The sequence below is a fragment of the Corvus moneduloides genome, chromosome 6, assembly GCF_009650955.1.
Source record: "Corvus moneduloides isolate bCorMon1 chromosome 6, bCorMon1.pri, whole genome shotgun sequence".
NCBI lineage: Eukaryota > Metazoa > Chordata > Aves > Passeriformes > Corvidae > Corvus > Corvus moneduloides.
This window is the reverse complement of record NC_045481.1, coordinates 23,741,854-23,769,039: the sequence shown is the minus strand read 5'-3', so window position 1 is coordinate 23,769,039 and position 27,186 is coordinate 23,741,854. Positions and strand designations below refer to the sequence as shown.

General features: G+C 50.2%; 3 protein-coding genes across 3 annotated transcripts in view; 1 reads left to right on the top strand and 2 right to left on the bottom strand.

Annotated features, from left to right (window-relative positions):
• Positions 1–13,018: 13,018 nt before the first annotated feature.
• On the bottom strand, positions 13,019–14,833 carry ISCA2 (iron-sulfur cluster assembly 2). The gene is made up of 4 exons (XM_032111200.1): positions 14,737–14,833; positions 14,403–14,571; positions 14,147–14,262; positions 13,019–13,955 (listed from the first exon to the last, which is right to left on the bottom strand). Exons 1-4 carry the CDS (start codon positions 14,820–14,822, stop codon positions 13,781–13,783), a joined length of 546 nt encoding a protein of 181 aa, XP_031967091.1. The 5' UTR covers positions 14,823–14,833; the 3' UTR covers positions 13,019–13,780.
• A 4,170-nt stretch (positions 14,834–19,003) lies between these two features.
• On the top strand, positions 19,004–21,110 carry NPC2 (NPC intracellular cholesterol transporter 2). Its single transcript, XM_032111202.1, has 4 exons — positions 19,004–19,134; positions 19,224–19,331; positions 19,523–19,695; positions 20,305–21,110. The coding sequence occupies exons 1-4, from the start codon at positions 19,050–19,052 to the stop codon at positions 20,389–20,391; spliced, it is 453 nt and encodes a 150-aa protein (XP_031967093.1). The 5' UTR covers positions 19,004–19,049; the 3' UTR covers positions 20,392–21,110.
• Positions 21,111–21,710: 600 nt separating this feature from the next.
• The window catches only part of LTBP2 (latent transforming growth factor beta binding protein 2), a 68,844-nt gene continuing 63,368 nt past the window's right edge, over positions 21,711–27,186 (bottom strand). The window contains 4 exon segments of the mRNA XM_032111199.1: positions 21,711–22,599; positions 25,761–25,910; positions 26,139–26,402; positions 26,893–27,060. Of these exon segments, the coding sequence (XP_031967090.1) occupies positions 22,433–22,599; positions 25,761–25,910; positions 26,139–26,402; positions 26,893–27,060 (749 nt within the window). The 3' untranslated portion in view covers positions 21,711–22,432.

The window sequence follows — 27,186 nt, the reverse complement described above, 5'->3', positions numbered from 1 at the left end:
ATTTTTTTTTATATTTTAAAAATAAAAATAATTTCTAGCCTGCCACAGTGTAAGCTGGACTATGCAACTGGGAGACACCGGCAGTGTTGCATCCCTCATTATGGGCAATCCCTGTGAAGGAAATGAGAGTGGCTTGGCTAAGGTGGCATGTCCTTGGGATCCAGGAGCATCTGAAATGCTCCCTACAGCGGGCAGCAAAGAGCAGCAGGTTCACATGGCACTGGTTTTAGACCTGAAAATACACCAGTCCCTAGCCCATCCACAAAACGGAAGAGAGGAAGCATCCTTCACATATTGAGAGGCCTTTGGGGAGCTGAGTGCTCTGTCACACAGCCCTGCACAACGCATAGGGCAGAGATGAACTAGGGACAGTGTGATAAATGTACTCCTGCTGTCAGCCAGGGCCAGGCACTGCTGTTCACAGGAGGAAACCAGGGAGGTTTCAACTCTCTTACAGAACTGATGTTGAGTTTTTAAATCAATAGCTTCACCTTCTAAAATGTTCCAGGAGAACCTGTAATGATTTTTAATGTATTCTAAATGTCAGAACAACCAGCATTCTCTTCTGAGAAGCTTGCAGGCAGTGGTGCTGGGAGCCAGGCGGACAGTGAGTGCAGCTCCCTCCATCTGTCTGCTCTGGACTACACAGCTGCCACAGTGGTCATCTCATACTTATCCATGGTCCTTGGCTGCTGCAAGGAGCCTTGGCCCCAGCTGCAGGCAGGAAACAGCTTTATTTCTTGAGCTGTGTTGTATTAAAGCAGGAATATATACAGAGAGAAGACCTGTGCCCCAAGACAAAACTTTATCACTATCTGTTGCTTCTATGTAGGGTTTAATTTGGAGGAACCTGGCTCCAGGGAATGATTTCAGCCCCCCAGAGGGGAAGGATATTAACCCTGAAACCTGTTTTGGCTTAAGGAAAATGTCTCTGGCAGCTGTCAGGGCTGAGAGGTCCTCAGGGCACTGCTCTGGGAGTGCTGGTGTCAAGCCTGTTGCAGCGACACAAGGCATACTCAGGAGTGAGCTGCTTCAGTGGAGATGCTTTCAGCAGTCCTCTGGTCCCTCTAGGGATTTGCAGACAGCTCAAGTCACAACTGCTGCTTGCTTTTTTTTCCTCTTACCTTTGCAGATGTATTTTCCTCACTCTTCCTCCAGCAAGCCTCTCAGTGAAGACAGGAAAATGCTGAATTCATGGAAATAGGTCAGAGACTCTCAGATCTCACACACAGTGTGCCAGAACAGGTTATTGCAATGGGCAAGATTTAAGCTATGTCAGCCATGAAATGAGGCAGAGGGTTCTGCCTGGCACCAGCTTTGGTCACCCTCCCAATTCAAGGACATATCTTGTAAAGGTCTGTTTTATTGAGCTCAAAACAAGCCCGGGACAGCGCAGCCCTGTCTGGCATGGGCAATTGTGAAATCCCCTCCCAGATTTGTGCCCTTAGCCTCTCTAACCTGCTGAGGCCTGAGGTGTGTAGGCAGTCAAAGCTGTACCGCAGCTGGTGCCTGGCACAGAGGTGCTGTGTGAGACCAGAGGTCTCAGCGTGCAGTGGTACACCATGTTGTAAATGGTAATCTCCTCTTGACATCTAATCTTGCTGCTGAAAAGCACATAAATCTCTCAATAGGCTATGCAGGACACAGCATTTGGTGTCTGTGCCTGCTCCCCTCTCTCCAATCTATAAATCTTGCATTCAAGCTCTCCAAGAATCCCCTTGATTATGAACATGATTATGCCAGAAACCTCTGTGTTTCCTTTCCCATGCTGCAGGAACAATTGAAGGATGGTTCTAGCTTATTTATAGTTCCTTTCCCCCCTATCATATGCTAAATATAATCAAGGCCCCAGTTTTCACCCTTACAGCAGAGCTGTGGCTGGAGCCAAAGGCAGGAACAAGCACATCATCCTGTGGGTACCTGTGCCATGCTTCCTACTGCAGGCAGAGAAGTGCTGGTGGGAGTTGGGTCAGGGGGAAACCCTAAGGCAGCCACATGGAGCTGCCCTGGGCACAAATGGGACCTGCCGAAATTGTGTCAAGCATACTTCAGCAGCTCTGCTCCCTGGGCAGCTATCCAGGGTTTGCCCAGCACTGCTGTGCTTCAGATGCCTGGGTTGTGCCCAAGAGCATGTGAAACATGCTTGGCACATGCCAAGCTTGCCTCAAAATGCAGTTTTCAGGATGCCCAACTTTTCAGACACATTTGTAGTAAGATTGGTCTGAAAAAGTATGGGACAATTTTTTTCCTGAAAATGTCAAAACATTATGTTTGGACATTTTACAAATGAAGTAGCTTGGCTTTCTTTCAACACAACAGTTCCATTTCAAAAATAACCTTTTTTTTTTTTTAAGCTAAATAATATGAAACATTTGGGGTTCAAATTGACATTTTCATTTTATTTTTTGCATGTACTCCCCCAAGTTTTCCATTTGGTTTGCATGGGCAGGTCTCCCCCTTCCTCCTATCTGTGTATGGAGGAGTAGGGATGGGTTAGCAGATAATGAAATTTAGTCTCCCCATGGAGCCAAGAGTACAGGGAGCTTACCCAGGATGCTCCTTCTCTTTCTGCTGGAGTACTGTCTTGAATACCTGTATTCCCCTCCCTCTTCTCCCTCCCTGAGGTTTTACTCCAGTGCCCTGTTGCCCCATCCTAGAAATAAAAATTCTGCTTTCAAGGCTGTCTGTGCCACTCCACTCTCCACCCTCCCTGCCTCCCTCTAAAATGTTTTCCATTAAAGCTAAAGATTAATTTCTGACCTCAGTGACTGACAATGTGCCAAGGGGGGAAAAACAGTGCAGGCTGAGGGGTGAAAGACACGGAGGCTATGGAAGAAGACACAAAATCAGGGGTGGCATCAGTTCAGTATCAGTAGCTTGCTAGCAAGGCAGGGTGTGTGTGGGGATAGCTCTGGGGTACATGCAGTCCCCCAAAACCTGCCCTGCAGAGCCCTAGGAGCTGCGCATTCCCATCACATTCTTGTGCCCTGGCCTGGCTGGGGGTGAACTGGCACAGCCTGGGTCTTGCTACCTTCATCAGAAGCATCAGGATGGTCCTGTTCTCCCAAGCCTTCAGCTGGCCCAGGATGGGAAGGAACCCTCATTTCCCTCCATTGACTTCTCCGCACAGCTGCCACCGCCGATTGCTATGGAAACCTGGGAGGATGCAAAGCAGGGGAAATCTGCCTGGCTGGGAGGTTCCCGCAGTGGGAAGGGGTCCTGCAGGAGGAGGCATGATGTGGTGAGGCTGGGTGCCTCTGCTGGGGTGAGCCCAGGGCCAAGCCCCTGTGGGAAAGCAGAGGATGAGTACTGGCTCGGCCTCCCCATCCCACTGACACCCCGGGGGTTTTGAGGTGCTAGTTATTGCCTACAGAGGATTCTGTGCTTTTCCTCTCTCTGTCTCTGCATCAGTCATGACAGGAGCTTGCAGCAGAAAAGCACCTCCCTCACCAGCTGGGAACTGTTGCCAGATTTCAGCTTCACCAGTCTTTCTTATGTGCAGCTCAAAGGCTCTTCTGTTTCACCTTCTTGTGAGGACTATCAAAGTGCTCTCAGAATTTTTTCTTTCTTATTTTTTAATGTTTAGCAGCTTTTAAGAGGGGTCTCAGTGCAGGCAAAAGGCTCTTATCAAGTACGGATTCTGCCTTCTCCTTTGAGCAGCAGAAAGACAGTAGCGAGAGAATGCCTCTTAATAAGTGAACCAGGGCCTCCCTTCCTTTCTCTCCCTGTCCAAGCCCCAGCAAGAGGCTGTGAACATCCATCTGGGGCGCCCAAATCAGCTTCTGATGACAGTGCCCTTGGTTAGGCACACACATGTCCTGGCAACCCTGTGAAACTCTGAGGAAAACATATAACAATTTCCTTTGTCAAAGACCCCAAATCAGCTTTATCTACCCTAGGTATGTTCCCAGTTCTTTCCTCTTAGTATCTCCTAGCTGTTAATGCAGACAGACTCCTGCTGATACTCTTATCTCAGTATTACATGAGGTGACATGAGCAAAGGTTACGAGCAAGTTGGCCAAGTTAAGACAAGCTATCTGTGTAGGCAGTCTCTGAATGGCACGGCCTCTACTGGGATCATCAGCCAAAAACATATCAGAGAGGCATACACATGGGACGTATTAGGCTTTTAAGGACGTCCAGGTTATGTCTCCTCCCTCTCTTCCCCTGGGGTAAATTCATACAGAGAAAATCTTCTCCAGTGCTGCTGACACTGCCAGTGGTGCACACAGGAAGATGTTTGGGACCCAGATACCCAGCTCTGCAGTGACTCCACTAATAAAATGTATTCTTGGGAAACCTGCTGTCCCAAGGAACAGGCCTACCTGCACAGAATTGAGCTGGGGAGAGAAAGCAGATGTTTAGATCAGACCTGAAAGACTTTAGTAAGGTAGCAGCTGAATCGCCATGCTGCAGGGAATAAGCATGAGCAAGCCCAAGGGACAGACAAACACTGCCTGCAGCCCTTGCTGGGGAGTGGTGCAGTGCCCCTCACACCAGTTTGTGAGAAGAGGGAGCCAGAAAGAGAGCTGCTCCCTGGCACCCAGCATCCCTTTTTTATGTAAAAAGGTGGGTGTTGTTTTCACTCGTTCCTGAATCCTGACTTTGATGTGACAACTTGTGCAGGAAGATACAAAAGAAAGCAGGGAGATCTAGAAAATGCTTTTTGCCTGAGCTGAGGTTTAGTTAGACTCCTATAATTAACGACTGCGGCTTTTCTAAGAAAGATCCCAGCTGCTTTCCTCTGCAGCTTGCTCTATAAATTTTTCTCTCACGCAACTGACATACACCAAAACTCATTCCTGTGAGGAAGGGAATGAGCATGTATAAATCAAATGTATCTGAAAAACATGAACAAGAGGAGAGGGGGCAAAAGAAGCACAGACTCCAAAAGAAGTTACATAAATCAACTTCCCTGGGAGGATGCAATCAGGTCCCTCTGGGCAAGAGGTAGTTTGCAGGGTCATGTGTAGCAAGCCCTTCACATCTGATCATTAAGTGAGGAGCTCAGGCAGTGAGTGAGACTTCTCTGTGCCCAGCATAGGACATGCTGTGGAAAGTGTGCCCTCATTTTGTCTTGGGATGAACAACTCTCTCAATAAGCTGTTCTGCTGAACTACTTGGCGTTTGCAGCTCCAGGGGAGCTAGGACATCCCTGCCCATCCCCAAGGCTCAGTCTTCCGGAAGTCCCCCAAACTGAGTAGTCTCATCTGCCCAGTAAAATTATCTCATCCAGGACAGATCAAAAGAACATCAACCCACAAAGCCCAGCATACTTTAGAAGAAAGCATCCTCAAGCAGCAGAAGTCTGATTCTCAAATTCTTACAACAGGAGCCTTTACTGCTTTGGAGAACTAGCCCTTGCTCCTAAGCATATAAAACAATGACCAAGGCTCTGTGCACCCTTGCTTTTCAGATCTGCTGCCTTTTCTCCAGGCCAGTGGGGCCCAGTTCTTGGAAAGCAAGTAATGTTCCAGTCCTTTGGCAGGTCTGGTTTTCACCTGAGACTTTGGCAGTTTCAGTTCGTTGATGGTCCTTCTGCACAGACAGTTGCCATTCAAAGTTCATAAACAGAGAAGAGCAGGTAAATGACTTCATAGATCTGGCACCCCCAACAGTAGTATCTTGTGGGGACAGGTGCCCAACAGGCATGGGCACATGCTCTGCTCAGGCCTTTCATTCCCTTGGTCTATCTGCCTACTCTTTGTTCCTCCATCCCTTTCATTTTTGTCTACATGAACTACACACCAACTCTTCACCAGTTCTTGTCTTCTCAGAGTCTCCCAGGTCTTACCAGGTTCTTCTGCCTCTTACAATACCCGGACAACTCTAAGTGCCCTCCCACTTTCTGAGAGCTTCATCCACCCACCAAACTGTGCTTCCATAGCAGAGCTGGGGGAGGCTTAGCATATACCTCCTGTTGCCTTTCACCCCTAAGCATCTCTCTGGGCTATTCCCCCTTCTCCCAAACTGTCCTGTTTTGCCTTTGCTCTCTCATAATGCTTTGAGCTCTATTTGATTTGCAGACACAATTTTCTTTCATGTAATTCAGCTCTGCCCTGTGAATTGGCTCTTCACTGATACATTTTTGCTTAGCTCGAAGAGGATTAAGTAAATTCTTTCACCATGGCAGTCCTATTTCTGGCCTATGCCTGTTATCAGGGAACATAGGACAGCGGCAGCAGAGGAAAGCATTTTATTAAGCAGCCAAGGTATCTGCCACACAGTCCTACTGCTTTCCTGCTCCCCACTAAGCTTTTGCAGACACTGGTAGATAAGTTCTGCTAACAATAGCATTGCCCCATTACTTCTGCCTTTGTCACCAAAGGCAGCTACTGAATTTTCTCTTCCAAATGCTATTAGCTCTTCCCTGTAAAGTTCCTATATTTAATACAAATCTTCCATGTCTGAAGTTTGTGGCAATCATGCATGGACAGGCAGGGAGATGAAAGGAAGCCTGCCACACAACCTGCCCAACATGCTGGCCAAAGCACGGCCTCAGCTGGACACATCAGAGGATGCCAAGGAGAAGATGAAGAGGGGGCCCTGTCACTCCCTCAGTCAGTGCCTGCTCAGCTGCTATTGAGAGGAGGGGAAGCACCTAAAGCCACCCTGGCTGTGGGGCTCTGAGTCATGACTGCAGGGCTACGGCTGAGCCAGCACGAAAACCTCCTGTAGGTCCTAGCCCAAGCCAGGCCATGGGGCCAAGCCAGCCTGGCCCAGCACCAGCAGCACATCCCCAGCAAACTTCTGTCCATGCAAATCACACAGAGTTTGTCCCAGTGCTCAGCACCTAGGGAGGTCCCCACATTTCAGAGAACATTCTCAGTGTCTTTCGAGCAATAGCTCCGAGCCAAACCTTGGCAGTGTGTCCAGGCAGTAATCTTTCCAGGGTGAAATTCTACAAGTTCAGCAATGTAGAGGACTCACTGGTCTTTGTTCTTCCCCTTGATGAAACAACAAACCCAGGCTGACTGTGACAGCTCTTTGTCACATATGATCAGCTATCGCAAGGAAAAACCGTCGTGCTTGAGCAGCACCTGCCTTACCTGGCTGACCTGTTGTGAAGACCACCTCTGTTTCCATGCTGACTTCTGAATGGACAGAGCTTTATCATCCTCTGCTTCAGCATGTGGGAAAGACTAGTGGGGCAGATGTAGAAGGAGAGTTCTACCACATCCTCTCCCTTGATAACTATTGCATCAGGCTAGAACTGTGCAAAACACAAGCTTTTCCCCTCAGTAATCAAGATTAGACCATGAATAAAAGGAATTAGCTAAAGGTCAAGCCAGCTAGAACAAGAATAATGAAAACGGGCTTAAGGAACAGCTGTGTGCAATTGCTCAAAGTACAGCAGATTTTGTCCTTTTCCTGACTCAGTGGCTGGGGGAGGCAGAAACTTTAGCAGTGGCCAGAAGCACTTCTGGCTGGTGGACTGCTAGACGCATCATAAGCATATAACTGTTTTCTCTGCCCTGTATCCCCTGAGTCACACACAGAACAGATAAGCATTGCCTTTGATCCCTAGTTCTCTGATGGGTGCTGCCGCCTGCAACAGCACAAGCTGCCCCCGTTGAAGGAACATCCCTCACTCCTGAGGTTAATGTGATGTGCCCTGGTGCCTCCAGCCACAGCAGACAAAGGCTTCTTCTCCTTGGAGTCTTAGACCCTGTAATTAACCCTTGGCCCTTTGGACCAAAAGAAGCTGGGACACTTTGACCTTTGGAACCCGTTGGAAAGTTCAATTAACTTCAAGGGCCTTTGCTAGGAACATTAGTTGAAGAAACAAAGAATTTAGAGAAGTGCTGGAACATTGTCATCAAATTGTTCTGAATGTATCTATTTTTAGAGGGTGAAGGGGAGAAGAAGCTGAAGAGAGTACCTCGGAGCCTTGGAGTAGTCATGGGTCTCTCTCAGCCCCAAGCCTGAGCCAAAGGAGGAAAGGGGGTGGTGATGATGGTGGTAGCATCTTTCTCTTTTTTAATCTTTTTAAAATTTTTTTTAAGCGATGAAGTTCCATCACCCCACCCCCATGGTCAGAAAATGAGACCCACAGATAGAGCTGAAGATAATGGCAGGTTGCCATGGAAATGTGCATTTAGTCTCGCTGTTTCCATGGCAACTGAAAGACATACCATTCTGTTCCTCTGAAGGATGCCAAAGGTAAATGAGCACTGATTAAAACAGGAGCACAAACTTGGGTTCTAATCAACAACAAAGACTAGGACCATAAACTCTTATTGCTCAAGCAGGAAATATTAAGAGCCATACAAGTTCTGGGAAGGCCAGCGGCAGAAAGTGCTGTACACAAACTGCTCCCCATGGGTTGCGGAATCACAGCCTTGGTGTAATGGCCCATCTCACCGTCATGAACAGCTTCAACTGACTCACACAATATTTCTGTCCACAGTTGGATACTAAACCAACCCCAGGTTCATGATCTACTGAGCTGTTTCCCAGGCAGGTATCTGCACAGATCAAAGCCAGTTGCAGCCTGATCCTGGAAACCATGCAGAGCAAACATATTCCTTAGAACCCAGCGGGATCTGAACTGCACCATTATTCCTCTACGTAGCCCCTAATGGCATTTGGTTCAGGGATTCATCCTCTTAAAAAAAAAAAGAAAAAAAAGAAGAAAGAAAAAGAAAAAAAAAAGAAAAAAAAAGCCAATAAAAAGCTTCCCAAACAGAAGTTGGATACAATACAGGTGGCTGCAGTTTATTCTTGCCAATGCTCCGTGTCCTTGAACTGTGCTTCTTTATCCAGGCTGGCTGACAGCTGTATCAAACACACCATTACACAAGGTTGTCCTTTACTGCCAGTTTCTCTGGCAGCTATGGCCCGTTCCAGAGAAGCATGGTGAGAGCTTTGGCTGGTGCGCATGGAAACAGGCAAAGAAAAGGAAACAAGAAAAACACTGCACATGCTCTCACACTCTCTGTTAATGAATCTGATGGTGGTATTTGCTAGTGGAGACAATGTTTGGTTCAGTCCTTAAGCAGGAGTTGTAGCAGCTCATCAGGAAATACAGCACACTTGCTCTGAATTTGTCCCTGAACTCCCAAGAGCAGCCCCATGGAAAGGGACCAGGTGGTCCTGACTGATGGCAAGTTGAATCAGAGCCAGCAGTGCCCTGGCAGCCAGGAAGGCCAAGCATGTCCTGGGGTGCATCAGGCACAGCATCACCCACCAGGCAAGGGAGGGGATTGTCCCACTCCGCTCTGCACTGGGGCAGCCTCACCTCAAGTCCTGGGGGCAGTTTTGGTGCCACAATATAAGAAGGATATAATGCTATTAGAGAGTGTCCAAACAAGGGCAATGAAGATGGTGAAGGGCCTTGAAGGGAAGCCATATGAGGAGTGGCTGAGGTCACTTGGTCACTGCTCAGCCTGGAGGAGACTGAAGGGAAACCTCACTGCAGTTACAACTTCCTTGTGAAGAGGAGTGTTAGACACCGATCTCTTCTCCGTGGTGACCAGTGACAGGACCCAAGGAAACGGCATGTATCAGGGGAGGTTTAGGTTAGATATCAGGAAAAGATTCTTTGTCCAGAGGGCGACTGGGACTGGATTAGGCTCCTCAGGGAAATGATTACAGCACCAAGCCTGCCAGAGTTCAAGAAGAATTTGGACAATGCTCTCAGGTACATGTGAATCTTGGGGCTATCCTGTGTGGGGCCAGGAGTTGGACTCAATGATCCTTGTGGGTCCCTTCCAACTCAGAATATTCTATAATGGAATAAACTCCACTGACCAGTCCCAGCTTACAGTGTGAACAGTGGAACTGTTCACACTGTAAAAACTCAATTTAAAAAAACGGTTTTTCACTTGCAGCTGCCACCAGATGTTTAAAATGTTTGTAAGGCTGAAGACAGTCTTGGTACAAAGCACGTGCCTTCACAGCGTGGGACACAGACAAGAGAAGCCTTCTTTCATGCATTTCTGCTTTCCCATTATTGCCTCCTCCACTGCTCAGTGATTCCTCCCCCAGGTGCTGGATTCAGACAAGCCCTTAAGGTGGTAAGAAATTACATTACTGTGTGGGAGAAGCAGAAGCCCCAGTGGGTGTCATCCAGAGGGTACTGGTTCCTCAACCCTAGTTGTCTTCCTGACTCACCCAGCAGCTCTGTAGAGATGTATAATTTCACAAGTGAAAGGTCTGAGATTAGTGAAATTTTGCAGATGAAAATGTATGGGTGAGAGGGACGGTTATTCCCCTAAACGCTCACCTTGGGTTGGCCATTGGTCTTATTGTAGCCACTCATCTCAAAATGCTCTTTGTAGTAAATGATACCACACAGGGGCCCACCAACACAAGCACAGCACCCTTATGCATATCCCTAAACCACGAAAAAAAGGGCGTAACAAAGATCTCCTATTTCCCTACCACTGCCTGGCTTGAGGCCTTGAAGTGGGACCCTCAGTTAATAGGCCATGGTAGATACTGAATCTGAAGAACAGAGCCAGTCACAGGCTCAGGATGTGCTGGTCGTCTACCAACAAGCCTCTACAGAGCTTCCAGAAGCTCTCACCAAAGGGAGAATTTCTATTCCATCTTCTTCTACCTTCTTGTCAGTGACACTGATGACTGTGCCCTTTTCCCTTGAAGTTTCATCTTAAGGCTTCCATAAATATCTTTCTTGATCATTCATTCCTTGTCAGGTGGGTGAACTGAGAGAATCCTCCTTCTTTATGTGGGAGCAGAGAAAGATTTTCCACTGCAGTTTCTCATTTGCCACAAAGCAAAGGCAGCACCTCCAGCTCCTTCAGCTTCTTCTCAGTGGTTCAGTACAAGGGCTGCCATCTATTCCCACACTAAAGACCTCCTGCAGGCATGCCTTCGTAGCCCTTCATGGTTGCGGCAGAATCAAATCCCCTGTCTAATCTTCCGTGTCCTTCTCTTGGCACCACGGGTCTTGCCCCACAGGCTACACTGTGGTGCCATCTTTGTCACCTATTCAGAGCACAAACCTTGACAGGTTAGGTTTTCTCAGTAGGAACCAAGATCTAGCCTTTTCTGCCTACACAGCCAAAATACACCAAGATCACCTTTGTACCTGTAGTGGTTTAGTTCCACAGTACCCTGCTGTCAACAAGAACCCCTTTGCTGACTTCCTAACATTGACAGAAGTTCTGATGTACTGACAGACTTCAAAAAAGCCAGGACAACTCGAGGTGACAGACAACCCTTTACACCCATTCCCTAATGGGAACTGGAAAACCAGTAGCTTTGGCCAATAGGTTACACCTTCTGCCAAGAAGCAGGACTAGGAAGCCAAGAGCAACACGGTGTATGGGCTGGAATCTCTCCAGCTCCTAGCATTTTCTCTGATCTAAGGACCACACTGCAGCAATACCAGCCTGCCTCCAAAACACACAGCTGCAAAGAAACTTCTGCTCTTGCTTAGGTCCTGAACGGAGCAGATCCATCCTCACCCCAGAATGCCTGTGTATGTCCGGTGCAGTGAGTCCCAAGGAGTAAGGGGTCCACCTAGTGCAGTCAGAGCAGTACTGCCAGGACCGCGGGCAGACTGAATCACACGTGAGCTTCACAGCAAGGCTGCAAGTGACACTGGTGGGCACCAAAGCCTTATCCCCTGCATAGCCCCTTCGAGGGAGAGGCAGACCCTCTGAAAGGGGCAGCACTCCACGTGGACAGCACTTCCAGCTACTGCATGGGCGTAGAGCAAGTGTAGGCAAGTGGAACCTGGCTATGTTGAACAGACACGGCACGTTTACACTTAGCAAGAACAGTAATCCAAGATGAAGCCAGCGTGTTTACAGGGGCTGAAGGCTGGCTTTAGTCCAGGGAAGAAAAGCCTTGGTAGCTGCTGGTTTGCTACCTGCCAGCACTACTGCTGCACTTTTATTTCCCATAAAAGATCCCAAAAGAGACTTGACCTAGATCAGTCTGTGAGAAATGGATCAAGAATGGACCTTCCTGATACAGAAAGCAACTCCTCTGGCCAACTTATAGCTATCCCAGCTGAAAGAAATTGAGTTATCTAATGTATTCTACCCACACAAGCTTTAAGGTCTTACACTTTTCAAAGGCAGTTCTGGCTGACATCACCTTCAAGATCTGGGAACATAAGAGTAGGGTTAAAACATCCTGCAGGGGTTTAGGCAAGTCTTTTAACCACATCCTTTTACTCCCTTCTACAGAGCATGATAGCTCTCTTTGATAGCAACATAACTAGGCAGACATTGTTGACTGCAGGAAATGGAAAGGGCTAAACGGAAAGAGCCACTGCTCCACATCCTATCCATGTGCATCCCTGTGTGACAAAGTCAGAGCAAATCATGTATGAGCTCCTGTAACATCTGCTGATGGAACTGAAACTAGCTGGCTATCAACTCTGAGCACTAGAAATAAATAGGCAAAACAGTGCTGAACATAGGGACTACTAAATAGTTTAAAAAGGCATTTGGGAAGCTTAACAAAAAATGCCTGTGGCATGGAGCCTTGAAAAGCTCACGGTTTGCCATAGGCAGTTCCCTTGAGACTGAAGTCATGCAGTGCTCCCACACTCACGTGAAAGACTCAAGTCTTAAACAATTTGATTATGATCAGATAAAAGAAAAAAGAGGGAACAAAAATAGCTTCCCCATCTCTCCTTTCATCCAGAAGCAGGTGAATCACTGACTTAAAAGACATCTAGTGGCAGATAAAAAACTACAGAAAATGACTAATCGAAAGGATGTTATTCTGGAAACTTCTAGACTTCCCATTCCATGGGAGTCTTAGAAAGGAATGGACCTATTCCAGCCTTTCATCAAACCAGGCATGTTAGACAGAGACTAAATGGTAAAGCAAGTTATGGAAAAGCTTCCCAGACAACTTTAAGTCAACAGGACCTGCGAACCCTCATGCAGTACTCCAGCTCTCTGTCTGTATCACCTTAACTTCCCCTTCCTGCTGGCAAGAGCAGGCAGCAACCACACTATGAAACCCGAGAGTCTGTAGGACCTAAAATTCCAAGTCAGGCTTAGGAAGAGCCTAAAATAGCACTGGAGCATTGAGAGCTGTGTAATTTATTTTTTTATATATACACAAGGCTTTTCTTTTTCTATATATAAAAGACATAAGCTATTAATTCTTTCTATCTCAAATTTTTTGGTTTCACTTACTCTGAACAAATAAAAACCATCATCCCAGGAACTTACAGCAAAGCCACCATAGGTTCCTGGGACCAAGAGAATCCTGTTCAGCAAGAAAAGAGCAAAGTATCTGGAAAAGCCCACTGTAAGCTGGGCAGTGGGGGGCCAGCAACCCTGGGAGGTACACGTGAGAAACACTCCAAGTCCCATTCACTTGGAAGACATGGAATAAGCAACATTAGCCTGAAAGAATCCAGATTCTACCCACATGTAAATGCACTAACAATACCAATCAATCTCATAGACTTTTATAAGTAAGAACTTTTGATAAACACACACACACACATATATATATATGTACAGCCTTCTCTCGCAGAGACAATTAGGTAGTTCCACATTCAGGAGAGGCCAGGCAAGTCAGCACCACCTGGCCAGTGGTTCACAAGGCGCTGAAGATGCTCCTGGGTGCGTGCTCATGGTTACTTCATCGTTTCTGAAGGGAAGGCCAACAAGTCTTGGAGGCAGGCTCAGTGCAAACACACACACAGCTGCAGTAATGTGTAACAGCTGTGTCACAGGGTAAGGGAGATGAGAGGGAGCAGCAGGGAAAAGAACAAACATAAACCCTCTGGAGACTGCCAAAAGGGTCTGCAAACAGTGTCCATCCATGGCAAGTCCAGTCAGAACTTGACAGAGAAGGAAGTCCCACATGAGCAACCCTTCTCTGCCTGGGGGTTGCTCACCACCTGGAAGGAGCTTCGAATCAGCTCTTGGCTGAAGTCCACCATGGAACCTTTCACAAAGGCCAGGCTGTCCACATCCACAACCACTCGGGCACCACCTTGCTCAAACACCCTGCAAAAAAAGCAGCATATTTAACCATCAACTGTGCCAAAGACCTTACAGAGAAGTGCAACCTCAGCATGCTCCTTATTTCACAGGCTTCTTCCCTTCAGTGTAAGGTACCATCATCTCACACATCCCCCTCCTGCCGTTTTTGCCAAGAACAGTAACACCTGAGCACCACAACGCTCCTTTGTCCTTGCCTGTCATCAGGATTGATAACTGTGTCCAAGGAAAACTTGTACTGGAAGCCAGAGCAGCCACCTCCTTCCACCTGCAGCCTGAGAAACTCTGATCCTTCTGCGATTTCCAGCAGCCTCTGCAAATAAATAAAAGGAAGAAGATTAAAATGCCTGCTGAACAAACTGGTGAACATTCAAACATCTCCCCTGCGCGACGGCAGGGCAGGCAGTGTGGAAACCCTCCCAGAGACACCCGAGCCCCTCCGAGAGTCCCCACCTTCACGCAGCTCTCGCTGAGAAAGACCTGTCCTTCGCTAGGGCCGCTCTCCGTCGGGCCCGGCTCGGAGACGGACGACGCCCAGCGCAGCAGGGAGCCAGCTGCGAGGGCAGGGCCGGCCGGGGGCCTGGGCAGCGCTCGGCCTGGGCACGGCGAAGCGGGACACCAGCTGCCTCGAGAGAAGGGAAAGGGGGCGCCTCAGAGGGGTCCGCGCCGCGCCGCCGGAGCGGGCGGCGGGCCCGGCCCCTGCGGCCACCAACCCCTGCCGCGCGGCAGGGACGTTCCGTGTCCCCGAGAGAGGGTCCAAGGGGCCGAGTGCTCAAGGGAACGGTACCTCGTCCGGCCGCCCACCGCCAACATCCACCACCGCCGCAGCGCCGCCGGCGCCGCCATGCCGGCCCAGCCCCGCCCCGCCGCCATGGCGGAAGTGCGGCCGCGGCGGGCGGGAGCGGCCGCGCCCACACCGGGCGGGCTCTGGGCGCTGCGTCAGCGGGGCGGCGGTGGCCTTTCGCGGGCAGTGTTTGGCCTTGGCCTCGGTAAACAATTTACAGGCGCTGGAACTTCGCACGAAGCTGCCGTTCGCTCTGGGGGTGTTCGCAGCCATGAAGCACTGAACAGTAATGAACAGCGAGCGCTGTCCGTCAGGGCATGCTTGTCCCGGGATTGGCCGTGAGGTTGTTTGTCCTGAGCAGAACCCAGAGAAGGATCGAGGTGCCGCCGCAGGGGAGTTGGGGCAGGCAGAAGAGCAAACATGGGGCCAGGGCTGAGGGTTTTTAGGGTTTTTCCATGATCCCGGCTTTTCTGGTTTGCTCTCCTTTATCAGGTGGGGGCTTAGCTCAGAAGGTGGAGGACAGTCTTCCTTCGTTCGAGCGCTTGGCCCGGCGCTGCTGATTGTGCTCTGCCTCACACCCACATCGTCCCTCTCCTCCCACCGCAGCAAGGCTGGGAGGAGGCCCCGGGCCCGGCAGGGCTCACCCGACTCGAGGTGGGCCCCTACGACCGCCCGGGGCACGCTGCCCTCCCACGGTGATTTAAGCTCCTCCTGGTCGTCTGCCGTGTGACAGTGGTCTGACCGGTCGATCACGGATGCACTCGTGGTTAAAAGAGTCTGTATCTCTTTCTTCTTCATGTGCTTCTGTGGGAGGAATCCTGTTCCTCAGCCCTAGCCAGGCCTGCGGAGAGTCATACAGTGACTGTGTGGAAGACTGGTGGAAGAAAACCTGTCATCCCAGCAGGAGGGGGTGATTTACCATCACGGGACTTCAGGACCTTGTCACAGTTTGCTTTCTCACCATCCTGCTCCAAGCATGGTGATGCTTCTGTAACCACGTGCTTTTACTTATTTGTTCCATCCTGAGCATGTAAATAAAGACTGGTTTGAGCTGTTCAAGTCTGCTTACTCCTGGGTTAGCTCTAATGATGCTAGGATAAAGCCAGGGGAGTATCACAGGCAGGGTCCCAGCAGGAGTGGTACTAATGCAGGTACCTGCAGTAGTTGATGAATCCTCATCAGGGATATGGGAACACTGAATGTTCAAATAAAAACGTATTGGAGTGTTTATTGATTATTATCAGTGTGGCATCCCAAAAGCTGGCACCTTGGAGGAGGGAATGAAAACCTCCTGGGAGAAAAGGCAAGGAGGGATCATGCCTGATTTCTTTCCATATTGCATTGGCTTTCCTACTCCTGTAGGGTGTGTTAGATTGATCTTGCTGCATTTCTCCATGTTGTGGCTGTATTCACTGTGAACACCTTTTGGAGAATGGATGTAGCCCCAAAAACCAGACACTTTATAGTTGCCTTCATTTTTACTGGTGGTGTGTCAGAAGTGTGGCAAGTAGCTTCTCATTGCTGAGATGATTCCTGCAGACTGAAAGAATGAGAAGAAGGCCAGCTAGCATCCCTCAGTCAATATAATTAATAATCCGCTGTGCTGAGGACTCAGGTGCTGGGGACAGGTTTTTGGTGTGACAAGGGAAGGCGGGTGTAACTAAGGAGAACAGCTACTCCCTTGCATCTCTTACCACTGGCCATTTTCTCCTTTAGTCAGCTATGTGGTACAGGGATGGTTGGTTGCTTTTTTATTCACGGAGTTAAAGTCTAGTTTTTCTTCCTTCCTGGGCTCTGATTTTGTTGGTCATTCCTGATAGCTGGACATAAGCTGGTTTTAAGTTTGTGCTTTGATTTCCTGTTCTTACTCTGGTTTGTGGTGTCTTGGTTTGGAGAGTTTGTTTAGCTCTCTTTAAGCACACTGTATTGAAAAGATTTGTCTGAGAGCTGAATTCACTAGATATTTTGCTCTTTTCTCCTCTGAAATATGATGCTAAAATAATCTTGTATCTATTTTGAAGGGAAACTAAAATTGTTTCAGTACTTCAGAAACTGGTGATAATAAAACCTCTGGTGTGGTGTTGAATGCAAGAGTGGATGTGATGAATTTAAATGTGAATTCTGACAATCTGTAGCAAAATGAGCATGTTCTGGCTGAAAGAACAGTTAAATTGATTAGTCTCTGTATGTGGATCTTCTTGAGAACCTGCCTGCTGTATTCACTGACGCTGTAGTGCCTGCAAGCGCATCTGTTTAGTGAGCTGCAAGTGCAGTGCTGTTAGAGGGATTTGGATTAATCAGGTGTAGATATTTGATGAAGTGGAACATCATGCTTTTTCCTCATGTAATAGAGTTGGTTGAACTACAAAAATTAAGAACTTGAGTATCAGTCTTGCTGGAAAGAATGTCTCTGCCAGCTTTCTTAGCCTTTTCCCCTGGTGTTTCTGCAGGATAAGCTCCCTGTGATGTTGGTAATCTGAAAGGACCTCCATCTGCAAAATAATGAGACCAGCCTAAAGTTGATTTGAATCTTTCTTAAGCAGTGTTTGGTTCCAAGGGAACCTGGAGGCTTGTGCCTGTTATCAGATGTCACAGGGGACATGTGCCTAAAAGCAAGGTCTGTTTGGCCCAAGATGCTTGTGCTGCCCTGAGGAATTTAAGCTTTAGTAATGTTATTGCAAAACTGACACCATGGTAGTGTATGATATCAGCTAAAAACCTTGGGCAGAAGGTTTCTGCTTCTTTCTTCTGTAAAGGCCTTGGCTGTGGATTTACAGACTTATGGCTTTTTATTACTCCAGTTTGGGGTGCAGGGAGGGGAAATAGACAAGTTAATTTTGATCCCAGATTCAATATTTTTAGTTCACAGACTTTGAAATATGTGTTGACTTGTATGGATATAGTCACTGCCACTATGTAAAAGCATCTGTGAAGCAAAGATACAGGGTGAGTGGTTTCACAGGAAGGCATCCTGATTTAATGGACTGTGGAATTTGTTCCCAAGCAAATTCCAAGCACTACTTATCCTGGTAATATCTGACGGCACTTTATGGTGTTGCTCTGACCTGACTGCAGTTCTGTTAGCAGCAGTCAGATAGGCAGCTTTGTTTACCATCTGTAAGACTTGAAGGATAAGGGAAGACTTTTGAAGGGCATGCGCAAGGAAGAGCCTTTATCTGGGTCAGTTATAAAGTGTGCTAGGTGGGCTTAAATACATGGATTAGTCTCAGCAGGAGTTTTTTGAGAGTGGGGTTTTTTTTCCATAGGGCTGCTGTAAGCACCCTGGTATGCATGCCTTTGGAAACTGAATGCTTATTCGAAATCTTTAAAAAAAAATTAAAAAGTTCCACACACCTTTCTGATGTGACACCCTTTGCAGAGGGCCTGAGCAAAGCATGGGGTGCCACCTCTGAGTCGCTTGGCTGTGCAGCTGCAGCTGAGCGGGCAGACACCTCACTGGGACAGAGGTCTGAAGCGGGGATGCTGTGTCAGCTCTGCCGCATTCCTACCAAATCAGCACTCACATGCCTCTCTACTGTGTTCTGACATGATCCCAGAAAGGCTAAAAGTTACTACCATGTGAAATTGGTGAAAAGCTGTAAACTTTACCTTGGGTCAAATGCTTTCTGAAGCATCGTCTGGTTTGTCTTGGCATCCACAGCACAAAGCAGGGAGTCTCTGACAATTCACGAGTTTGAGAAACGGGACTGACGTGTGTGTGCTCTCTGAAAGGTGGCAGCCACGCCAGGTACTCAGCAGATGTAACTCTTGGCACTCACGTTACGCAAACGGCTTTCAACATGCAGAACACGAGGTATGGGATATGTATGAACAAGGCCACGGACTAGTCTACTACAGCAGTTTTATGGGCTTTATGTTTTTTCCCCTTTCAGTAAGGGCAGCAGAAGAACTTCCCGGCCCATGGTACTGCCTGTATCTGAGCCTGTCCTCCGGCTGCTGCCTTTGACACTGACTGTCCCAGGACAGCCCAGGAGTGGAAATATCCAGTTCCAGCGCTTTTGGAGACGGTGTCTGGCTGGCTGTCTAGTCTGTCCAAGGGCTGTAGTTCCAGCACACCACCACCACGCTCGGGCTGTCCTGTTGCCCCGTCACAGCGGCGCTCCCGCCGTCCTCTCCCCGGCTGCAGCCTTGCCCTGAGCCACGGCGGCGGGGGCGGGCGGTCCCGACCTCGGGAGCGCGCAGTGATCCGGCCCGGCCCCGCGGGCGGGGCCCGCCCCAGCTGACCGGCGGGCGGGGCCGCCGCGCTCATGTGACACCGGGGAGTCGCCGCCGCTGCCACCGTGCCCGCTGCCGCCATGGTGCCGTCCCCGCTCGCCCTGCTCCTGGCGCTGGGCGCCGCCGCCACCGCCCTGGCCGAGCCCCTCCGCTTCGTTGACTGCGGTGAGTGGCTCCGGCCCGCGGCTGGGGAGCAGCGGGAGGAGTGCGGCAGCAGGCGGAGACTGCCCGGTAATCCCGACTCTTACTTGCAGGTTCCATAGACGGCAGCATCCAGGAGGTGAACGTGAGCCCCTGCCCCACTCAGCCCTGCCTGCTCCACAAGGGGACATCCTACAGCATCAACGTCACCTTCGCCAGCAGTAAGGAGCACATCCCCAGCGGGAGTGGGCAGGGGCAGGTGATCCCTTCTGTGTCCCACTGCTGGGAGGGGAGATGGGCGCCTGGAGATGTATCTGGGTGGGAGGAAGTGTCCCTGAGTTGTGTTCTTGCAGCCTCTAGGGTACGTGAAGGGCAGGATGTGAGGTATACATGTGTACTCCGTGTTTTGCAGAGATCGAGAGCCAGGGCAGTAAAGCACGGGTATACGGGGAGATGCTGCATGTGGACGTACCCTTCCCTATTCCTGAGCCTGATGGATGCAAGTCCGGGATCCAGTGCCCCATTCAGAAGGGCCATTCCTACAGCTACCTGAATAAACTCCCTGTGAAGAGCGAGTACCCCAGTGTAAGTATGCAGGCAGCTGGTCAGCTGCTCAGCTACTGCCTGAGACTACTGGGGTAGTCTCACCACCTGCCTTTAAGGGAAGACACCTTGTTCTGTTCTGGTGAGAGAGAGTAGACTCCATAGGCAGTCTGGTGTTCTTTCTGCTGTATGACTCTAGTTTCAAGTTCTCACTTTGGGACAGACCCAGCAAAGGAAGCAGCTAGTTCCAGCTGCTGAGAAGTGGCTTCAGCTGCTCCAGTATCTTCCTGTGCTGTGCCTCCCACTAGAGCCTGCTGCATGCAGCTGAATGCTCACAGACTGGGGGTGCTCGACTGAAGTGCAGTTTAGCTGGGGATGCTGCAGGTTGTTTCCACTCTACTTTCTCAGGGAGTGGGAATCCAGGTGCAGTGTGTGTCATGCAACTGAGCCCTCCATTCTTAGATGGTACTCCAGGAATCGCTGCATGAGCATGGCCCACCTGCTGCACGCAAGGGCAATGCCCCAGCTCTGTCCTCTTTGTGAAGAGCTCTCAGGACCTCCTTGTTGCACACAAGTGACTACTTTTCTCCCCATGCCCTTGCCTTAAGATTTCCTGAACATTCTTATCTTCCTTTCTCCTCTCTCTTTCAGATTAAACTGATTGTGAAGTGGGAGCTGGTAGATGACCAGGACCAGATGTTGTTCTGCTGGAAGATACCAGTGCAGATTACCACCTGAGGAGCCCTGCCATGAGTAGGGCTTGGGGAGGGGAAACCAGAAACAACACAGGCCAAATTCTTTTATATAATAAGCATTTCTTACTGCTTCCTTCAGAGCTCTGCAGCCTCTGAGCAGCCAGCACTGCGTTCCTTGCAAGATCAGCCATGGGCAGAGTGCTCTTACTGTGTTTAGGTGACACCCCTGGGGTGCTCTTCTAGCAGCTTTGAGGGACAGTAGTGTCTGCTGCAGGAGTGACTGAGCATCATCCTCCAGCTGCTCTGTGGAGGCACTTCATCTGTTCGACGTGAAGCTGTCTGTCCTCACAAAGGAATTTCTCAGCGATGAACCTGGCTATTGTCTGAGCTGCTACCTGGTAACCCTTCAGTGCCTCTTCTAGAATGCTGGCTGCATCCACCCTCCCATGTTTCTCCTGCTCTGTTGTGATCAGGATGCCCCTGGGACCTGCATTTGCTATCCATGCAGCTGAAGCAGAGGGAAGGAGAGGAGTCTTTCCCTGAGCTGACAGCCTGCTCTGTCCTGGGCCTCTGCTCAAGCCAGCAGGACTCCAGCTGGGAAAACTTCCTTTTTGTGGATGCAAAGCCAAATGGCGTTCAATGTCTCTGCAGGGATGATTCTTTCTCTAACCAATGGTTTGCACTACTACTAACTTGGAGCTGGTGCAAGCTCTTGAATCTCTTTTTATAACTTTCCTTTTAATAAAGGCTAGACAAAATCTGCTTGTGTTGTATTCTATGAGTGAAGAAGAGCAGGAGGAAAAGAAGAGTGGCTGGGCATCTTCTAGTTGGGGTTCGGCTGGTCTTACTTCTTATCTGAAGGCATAAATAGAAGTGGTATGCTGGCCCAAGTGTGGATGGCCTGGAAGCAACCAAACATCTCTGTTGCTGGCCTCCAGCTGGCAATGTCTGGCTGTGCTCCTGCCTTGCTAGTCCTATGCACTCTTGAAATTGTGCAAAGGCTCCCTGAAGAGGTGATGGTGTAGAAGGCAGCCTTGCTTGCTGCAGCGTAGGTAAAGGTCTTTATACTGAAGGCTCTATGGGGCTGGAAAAACAACTCCCAGACCTGCCAGAGAGCTCTTACTAACTGCAGTAACTACACTTTTTCATGTGGGAACTGCAGCCTCCTTGTGTGAGAACAAGGCAGGGTGTGAGCAGCTATAACTTCGGTGCTGTCTGCAGGGACTGGAGTTGGTTCCTGCCACTGGTGTTGGGCTGAGGATTTGGCCTGGCAAAGCTCTCTGTTCTGGATATGTGTCAGCTGAGAGGGCTAAGAATTAAAGTGGGATGGCTCTGCCCTTGGCAGAGGCAAGACAAGCATGGTTCTGACAAGCCCCAGTGTCTTGAGCCACAGGGGCCCAAAATAAATGTTTTATTTAACAACATGAGAGAAGTTTCCAGCAGACTCGGTTAAAAAAAAATAATCACCAACAACTTTACAGAAAGGAAGCTGGACCTGCTCCCCTTCCCCCTGCCCAGCCAGCATGGGGCACAAAGTGTGGGGCTAAAGGCCACAGGGAGAGCTGGCCCTGGGGCCCCTCAGGCTTCTCTCCCATACCCCAAGGTTAGGCAGCAGCTCTAGAAAGCTGGGGTGGAACCCCCATCTTAAAGCTCTGGCCTGGGGGCTGGACGCTTCACAAGGAGTGAGGCCAGCACCTGCGGTGTGGGTAAGGCTTGTCACTAGGTCAGTGCAGCAGGGGCAGGGAGATGAGCCCCCTTTCTTGGCAGGGTGAGGGGGAGAGGCTGGAGCTGTGTGGCAAGGGAAGGTGTCCTGTGAGCCTCCATGACACAGGGCAATGTGACAGGTACTGAGGGCTGGAGTGGACTCTGCTGCAGGAAGAGCAGGGGCTGGCAGGGCCAAGAGGGGTGCAGAGGCTGGGAGCTCAGCCCTGACCTGTAGAGAGAGGTGGCGGGGAAGTTGTGCACTTCGAAGGGGAAGGAACAGAGAGCCGCGAAGCCCCCACAGCCCCGGGGGGGCCTTTCTCTGTGCTCCCAGGTCCCAGAGCCATGCACAGGTGAGCACCCTCACCCCTGCTCTCCTAGAGCTACGCAACTGCTGGGTTCTGGGCTGTCTGGGGCACGCAGTGGTGTGACCGGGCCAGGGCCACATAGCCCGGCAAACATTGGCAGCGGTAGGAGCCCTCTGTGTTCTCGCAGGTGCCACCTCGGCACAGGGGCTCAGGGCTGCCCACCTCCTCACACTCGTTGACATCTGCAAGGAGAAGGATTGGCCTGAGCTGATGGCACAGTGAGTAGTCCCAGCCCACAGCCATCTCCTTGTGCCCCTGCCATCCCCCCATGCCCTCCCACACAGGTTCTGCCGGCACTGTCCCCCAACTAGTACCTCTAGGATGTCCCCACCAGCCTCTCATACCCTCAGCATATCTGCAGAGCATCTGTAGTATCCAAGGGTGGCATCTCCAGTATCCTCCAGCACAGTACTGAACCCTACCCCATGCAAACCAGATAATAGCTCCTCCATGCTCCATAGCTGGTGACACTCCCTGGTTAGCAGCTTTTGTCTAACAAGTTGTAATAGCTTGAGATCTGGGGAAAAGGCCACCTCTAGCCTTGGAAAATGCCCTTTTCTGATCCAACAAGGTCAACCAGACAAATGATGGTGGCCCTGAGAGGCTGATTATCATCTCCAGGACCAAAACACAGAGGGACTTCGTGCTGCACAAACAACAGCTTATTTTATTAACCTGCAAACTGTGCCAAAGGGCTCAGTTGGCCAGCTTGTCAGACTGGAGTGTGCATGTGAGCCCTACAGCAGCTGCCCTACTGTGACAGGTCGGCTCTGCTAAAGGTACTCACCCAGACACCCTGCCTGAGATACATCAACTTGTGGTGGGGCCATGAGCTGGACAGAGCACCCATGTTCAACCCCAGAACCGTTGTTTGCACCCACAGGACCTCCAGAGACCAAATCCTCACCTACCAAGGCAGGTCCAACCTCTCTGACCACAAACTCCAGACTCAACCCCCACTGATCAGCAGGAAGTGGGGAGCAGCTGATGGGTTCCCACCCAAGGGAGAGAGAACACCCCAGCAGTGGCCACTGGACCCCAGGAAGACCAAAGTGCTCTGTCACCCCAGGGACCTCGGGTTATCTCTAGCATAGGTGGAGGGGGCCATCTGACAAAGACAGGTAAGTGTAACTCCCGGGAGAGATGCTGGAAGCAAAACTTTCAGGGAGGTAAGAGAAAGCACAGCAGTCACAGGAGGAAGAAGGAGAGAGAGGAAACATGAGAAGAGAGAGCTTGAGGAACAGGGTAGTCTTCACACACAGCCAAACCAATTGTTAAACTGACACTGTGGACTTGCACTAAACCTCAAGACCAGATATTGCCATGAACAGGATGGCTCGCTTGGAAGCCCAAGGAAAATTTAGGCACATCAAGGGAGATGTGCTTTGCAGCCTCAGAAGCAAGGGAAAGTAAAAGCTGAAAGAGCAGGCAGGCTGATCTGGGCACCAAATCAAGACGAGAAAAAAAGGAAAGTTCAGCCCAGAGAGACCCAAAAGCCAGAAGCAACAGAGTAGTGCTAGCAGTCTGCACCAAATCCTGGAGTTTGCCCACTTGGGCAGGGGTGAGGGCACACAGCCCACCTTACAGGGCACCGGTAAGCTGTCCCCATAGGGAAGTGAGAGGGAAAGTGCTGCAGCAGCTGCAGGAGTATTCTAAAAGCCTGAAGTCAGCAAGGTAAAAACATGGGGATGACTGAGAACCAACCAGAACTGAAAGGAAAAAAACCAGGCTCCAGTGTAAAATGAGGGCTAGTTAGTTCAGGATAGAAAAGGCAACAAGCAAAGGCTCCATAAATATGTGAGCAGGAAACAATAGGGAATGCAAGTCTACTTCTTATCGACAGAGGAAACAAAAGCCAGTCGATCTGGCTGGAGCAGCTAACACAGGCTTTGTTCCAGCCATCATAGAAACACTCATGGTGATCAGATAGGGCACAGACCATGTTCAAAGTGTTTAAACAAGGGTGCCAGAGCACAGGGAGGGAAAGGCCACACTGTGATGGAGAGGTTCAACAACCAGATATAAAGCAGTCACATCCATAAAGGTTTGCAGCAACATGAGTTCACATGCTTAATGCTGCCTGCAGTTCCTGAAAAGTTGACAGTTGTCTCTGAGATGGGAGCATAAAGGAGGCCTCAGAGAAGCAACAAAGGATAAATCTCGTAACCATCTTCAAAAACAGAGAAGGGAATATCCAGAATTAGTCTGCTCACCCCTAAGCAGTTCAGGTTTGTAAGTGATTAGGTCATAACCCTCTAAAGGATAAGAGGATCATTAAATAGCTAGTGCAGATCAGTTAAGGCCTGATTACATTAAGCCAATCTGGTTCTCTTCCCTGACCTGATAACTGGCCTGTCAGATAAGGGAGAAGTGGTGGATATGATGTGCCTTGGCCACGGTGAGGATTTCAACACACTCTCACATGACACATTCAAACAGATTGAGAAAATACTCTCTAGATTAAACTGTGGCAATTGCACAATGGACCACATAGCTGCACTCCAAAGACAATTAGCAATGCCTGGCTTTACAGTAAAAGCTCTTTAATGCACAGGCTGCAGCTGTCTGTCCTTACCCCTACTCCATGCAAATGTTGTCATTAGGGTGGATGAAGGAAGAATCCCCATGCTTATAAAATGTATGTGTGGCAGCAGACTGCAAGCACTTTGCAGGGTTCAGACTTACTCTGAGAGAAGTGGTCCAAATTCAACCAGACAAAATTCACTGAAGGCAAATGCAAAGCACTATGGCCAAGGAAAGGGAAACAGTGCACAAATAGAGAAGAGGGCGTAACATCTCAGACAGACATTTTGCACAGCTGCACTTGGGGTAGTAGAGACCATATGTTCTGTATGAAGAAGCTGCACCATTGTATGAGTTGGAGTAAGTGCCATGCCTAAGGAAAAAGAGGGTCTTCATCTGCTCTGTTGACTGCCTGAGGTCTCAGCTGGCTTGGAGAGATATAATGTGAAAAGGATGGAGACATGGCATAGGGATATAGAGGAAATGCAGAGAGAAGATTTAGAAACTGTGTCTCATAGGGCAGGGTGGAAAGTGAGGAATTTCACCAGGGCAGTGGCGAATGTAGAGGACATTAATCACAGTAACTATGGCTTGTGATGTACAAGATTGGTATGAGAAGACAGGAGACATCAGCCGCTCTAGGTGATGCCCAGAGCTGCTCTTACCTACCTGCCAGCAGAAAGTGGCAGGCTGAACTTCCACGAGGGCCCTCCCAGCCGTATGGGAAGGCATCAGAAGGGGAGCGGGACTGCTCCTGCTGCCGTCCTGGATGGCACCGGCAGGGAGCAGCCGCGGCCAGGGGACGCGGGGCCTCACTCACCCACGCAGGCCATGCGGGTCATGTCCAGCTGGAAGCCGTCGAAGCAGTCGCAGGTGTATCCCTCCGGGACGCGCACGCAGCGCCCGTTCTCGCAGCCGCTGAGGATCCCGCACTCCTCTGCCTGCAGCCCCTCGAAGCCCTCGTAGAGGCCTGGAGGGCGGCAAGGGGGGGTCAGAGCAGGGTGAGCCTCAGCCCAGCTGCAAAGGGGATATCGGGCGTGCAGCAGGACAGTGCTGGTGGCGCCAGGACTGACTCAGAACAGCCAGGAACAGAGCTTGCTCCAAGCCTGGAGCAGCCTGGCCAGGGTGGGAACTGCCAGGCAGTCCCCATGGACACAGTCTGGGTGGGAAGGCACTTCCCTGTGCCTCCAATACTCACCAGCTTGGCTGGGCAGGTAGCGGGGTGGAGACCGCGCTGGGCCATGGTGGAAAGGGCTGCCACGAAACTCACTGCTGGGTTCCCTCCGAGGGAAACCAGCGTCGGGGTTTCCGTACTCAGACTCCAGGTAGTTGTAGTAGGGGCTGGGAAGGCCATAGTGGGGATCTTCCAAGCCCGGTCCATACTCATACCTAGGTCGTTCTCGGAGCTCAGCCCCTCTCTCACTGCCTTCACTGGCCCCATTACACAGGAAAGCAAAATCAGCTGCAGGTGATGAGGAAAAGGAAGGGTCAGTGCAGCCCGGCTCAAGGTCCACTATATGGCCAGAGGGTGTGCATCCATACTGCGTCAGGTGAGCCAGGCCTGCATTCAGTGCCCTCCAAAGCTGCAGCTCTGTAGTTTGTCGATTGTCAAGAAGACTAGCTCCTGTCTGGGGCCAGCAAGTCCTTGAGCAGCAAGAACCCCACTTCCCAGGGTGCTCCCATCCCCAGCTGCAACTACCTCCTAACCTGCGCAGAAGCAACAGGTTCAACTTTCCCCTCAAATACCTTGGACTCACTGCAAACCAATTTCAGGTACATTCTACCCACTGGTGCAGCTCAGCCCTGGAGAAATGTGTGGGGGGTTACTTACTCCTTGGGCTGGTTCCAGCAATGCAGAGACCTTATGCAGCAGACCTGCACGACATGACAAGCAGCAGCCCAGCCCATTCCCACCGCTGCTGGGAGATGCTTGCCCATGCCGCCCCACTTACCGGAGGACCTGTGGGGACAAAGTGCGCAGTTCTGGCCCCAGGCTTCACCAAGCCGGCAGCAGCACTCGGTGTATGTGGTCTGCTGGCCATGTAGCAGGTCTTGGCAGATGTAGTCAGCAACGGTCTGCCAGCAGACATCCAGGTGGATTTCATACTCCTCCAAGGCATCTGTGAGTGACACAAGCAAAGGATGCCATGAAAATCATCCAGAAGAGTGCCTGTCCGTCTTGTCCCAAGAGGGATGACCATGTGCCCCAGCTCCTGCCCCCTCCCCGCCCCAGCTGCACCTTGTGC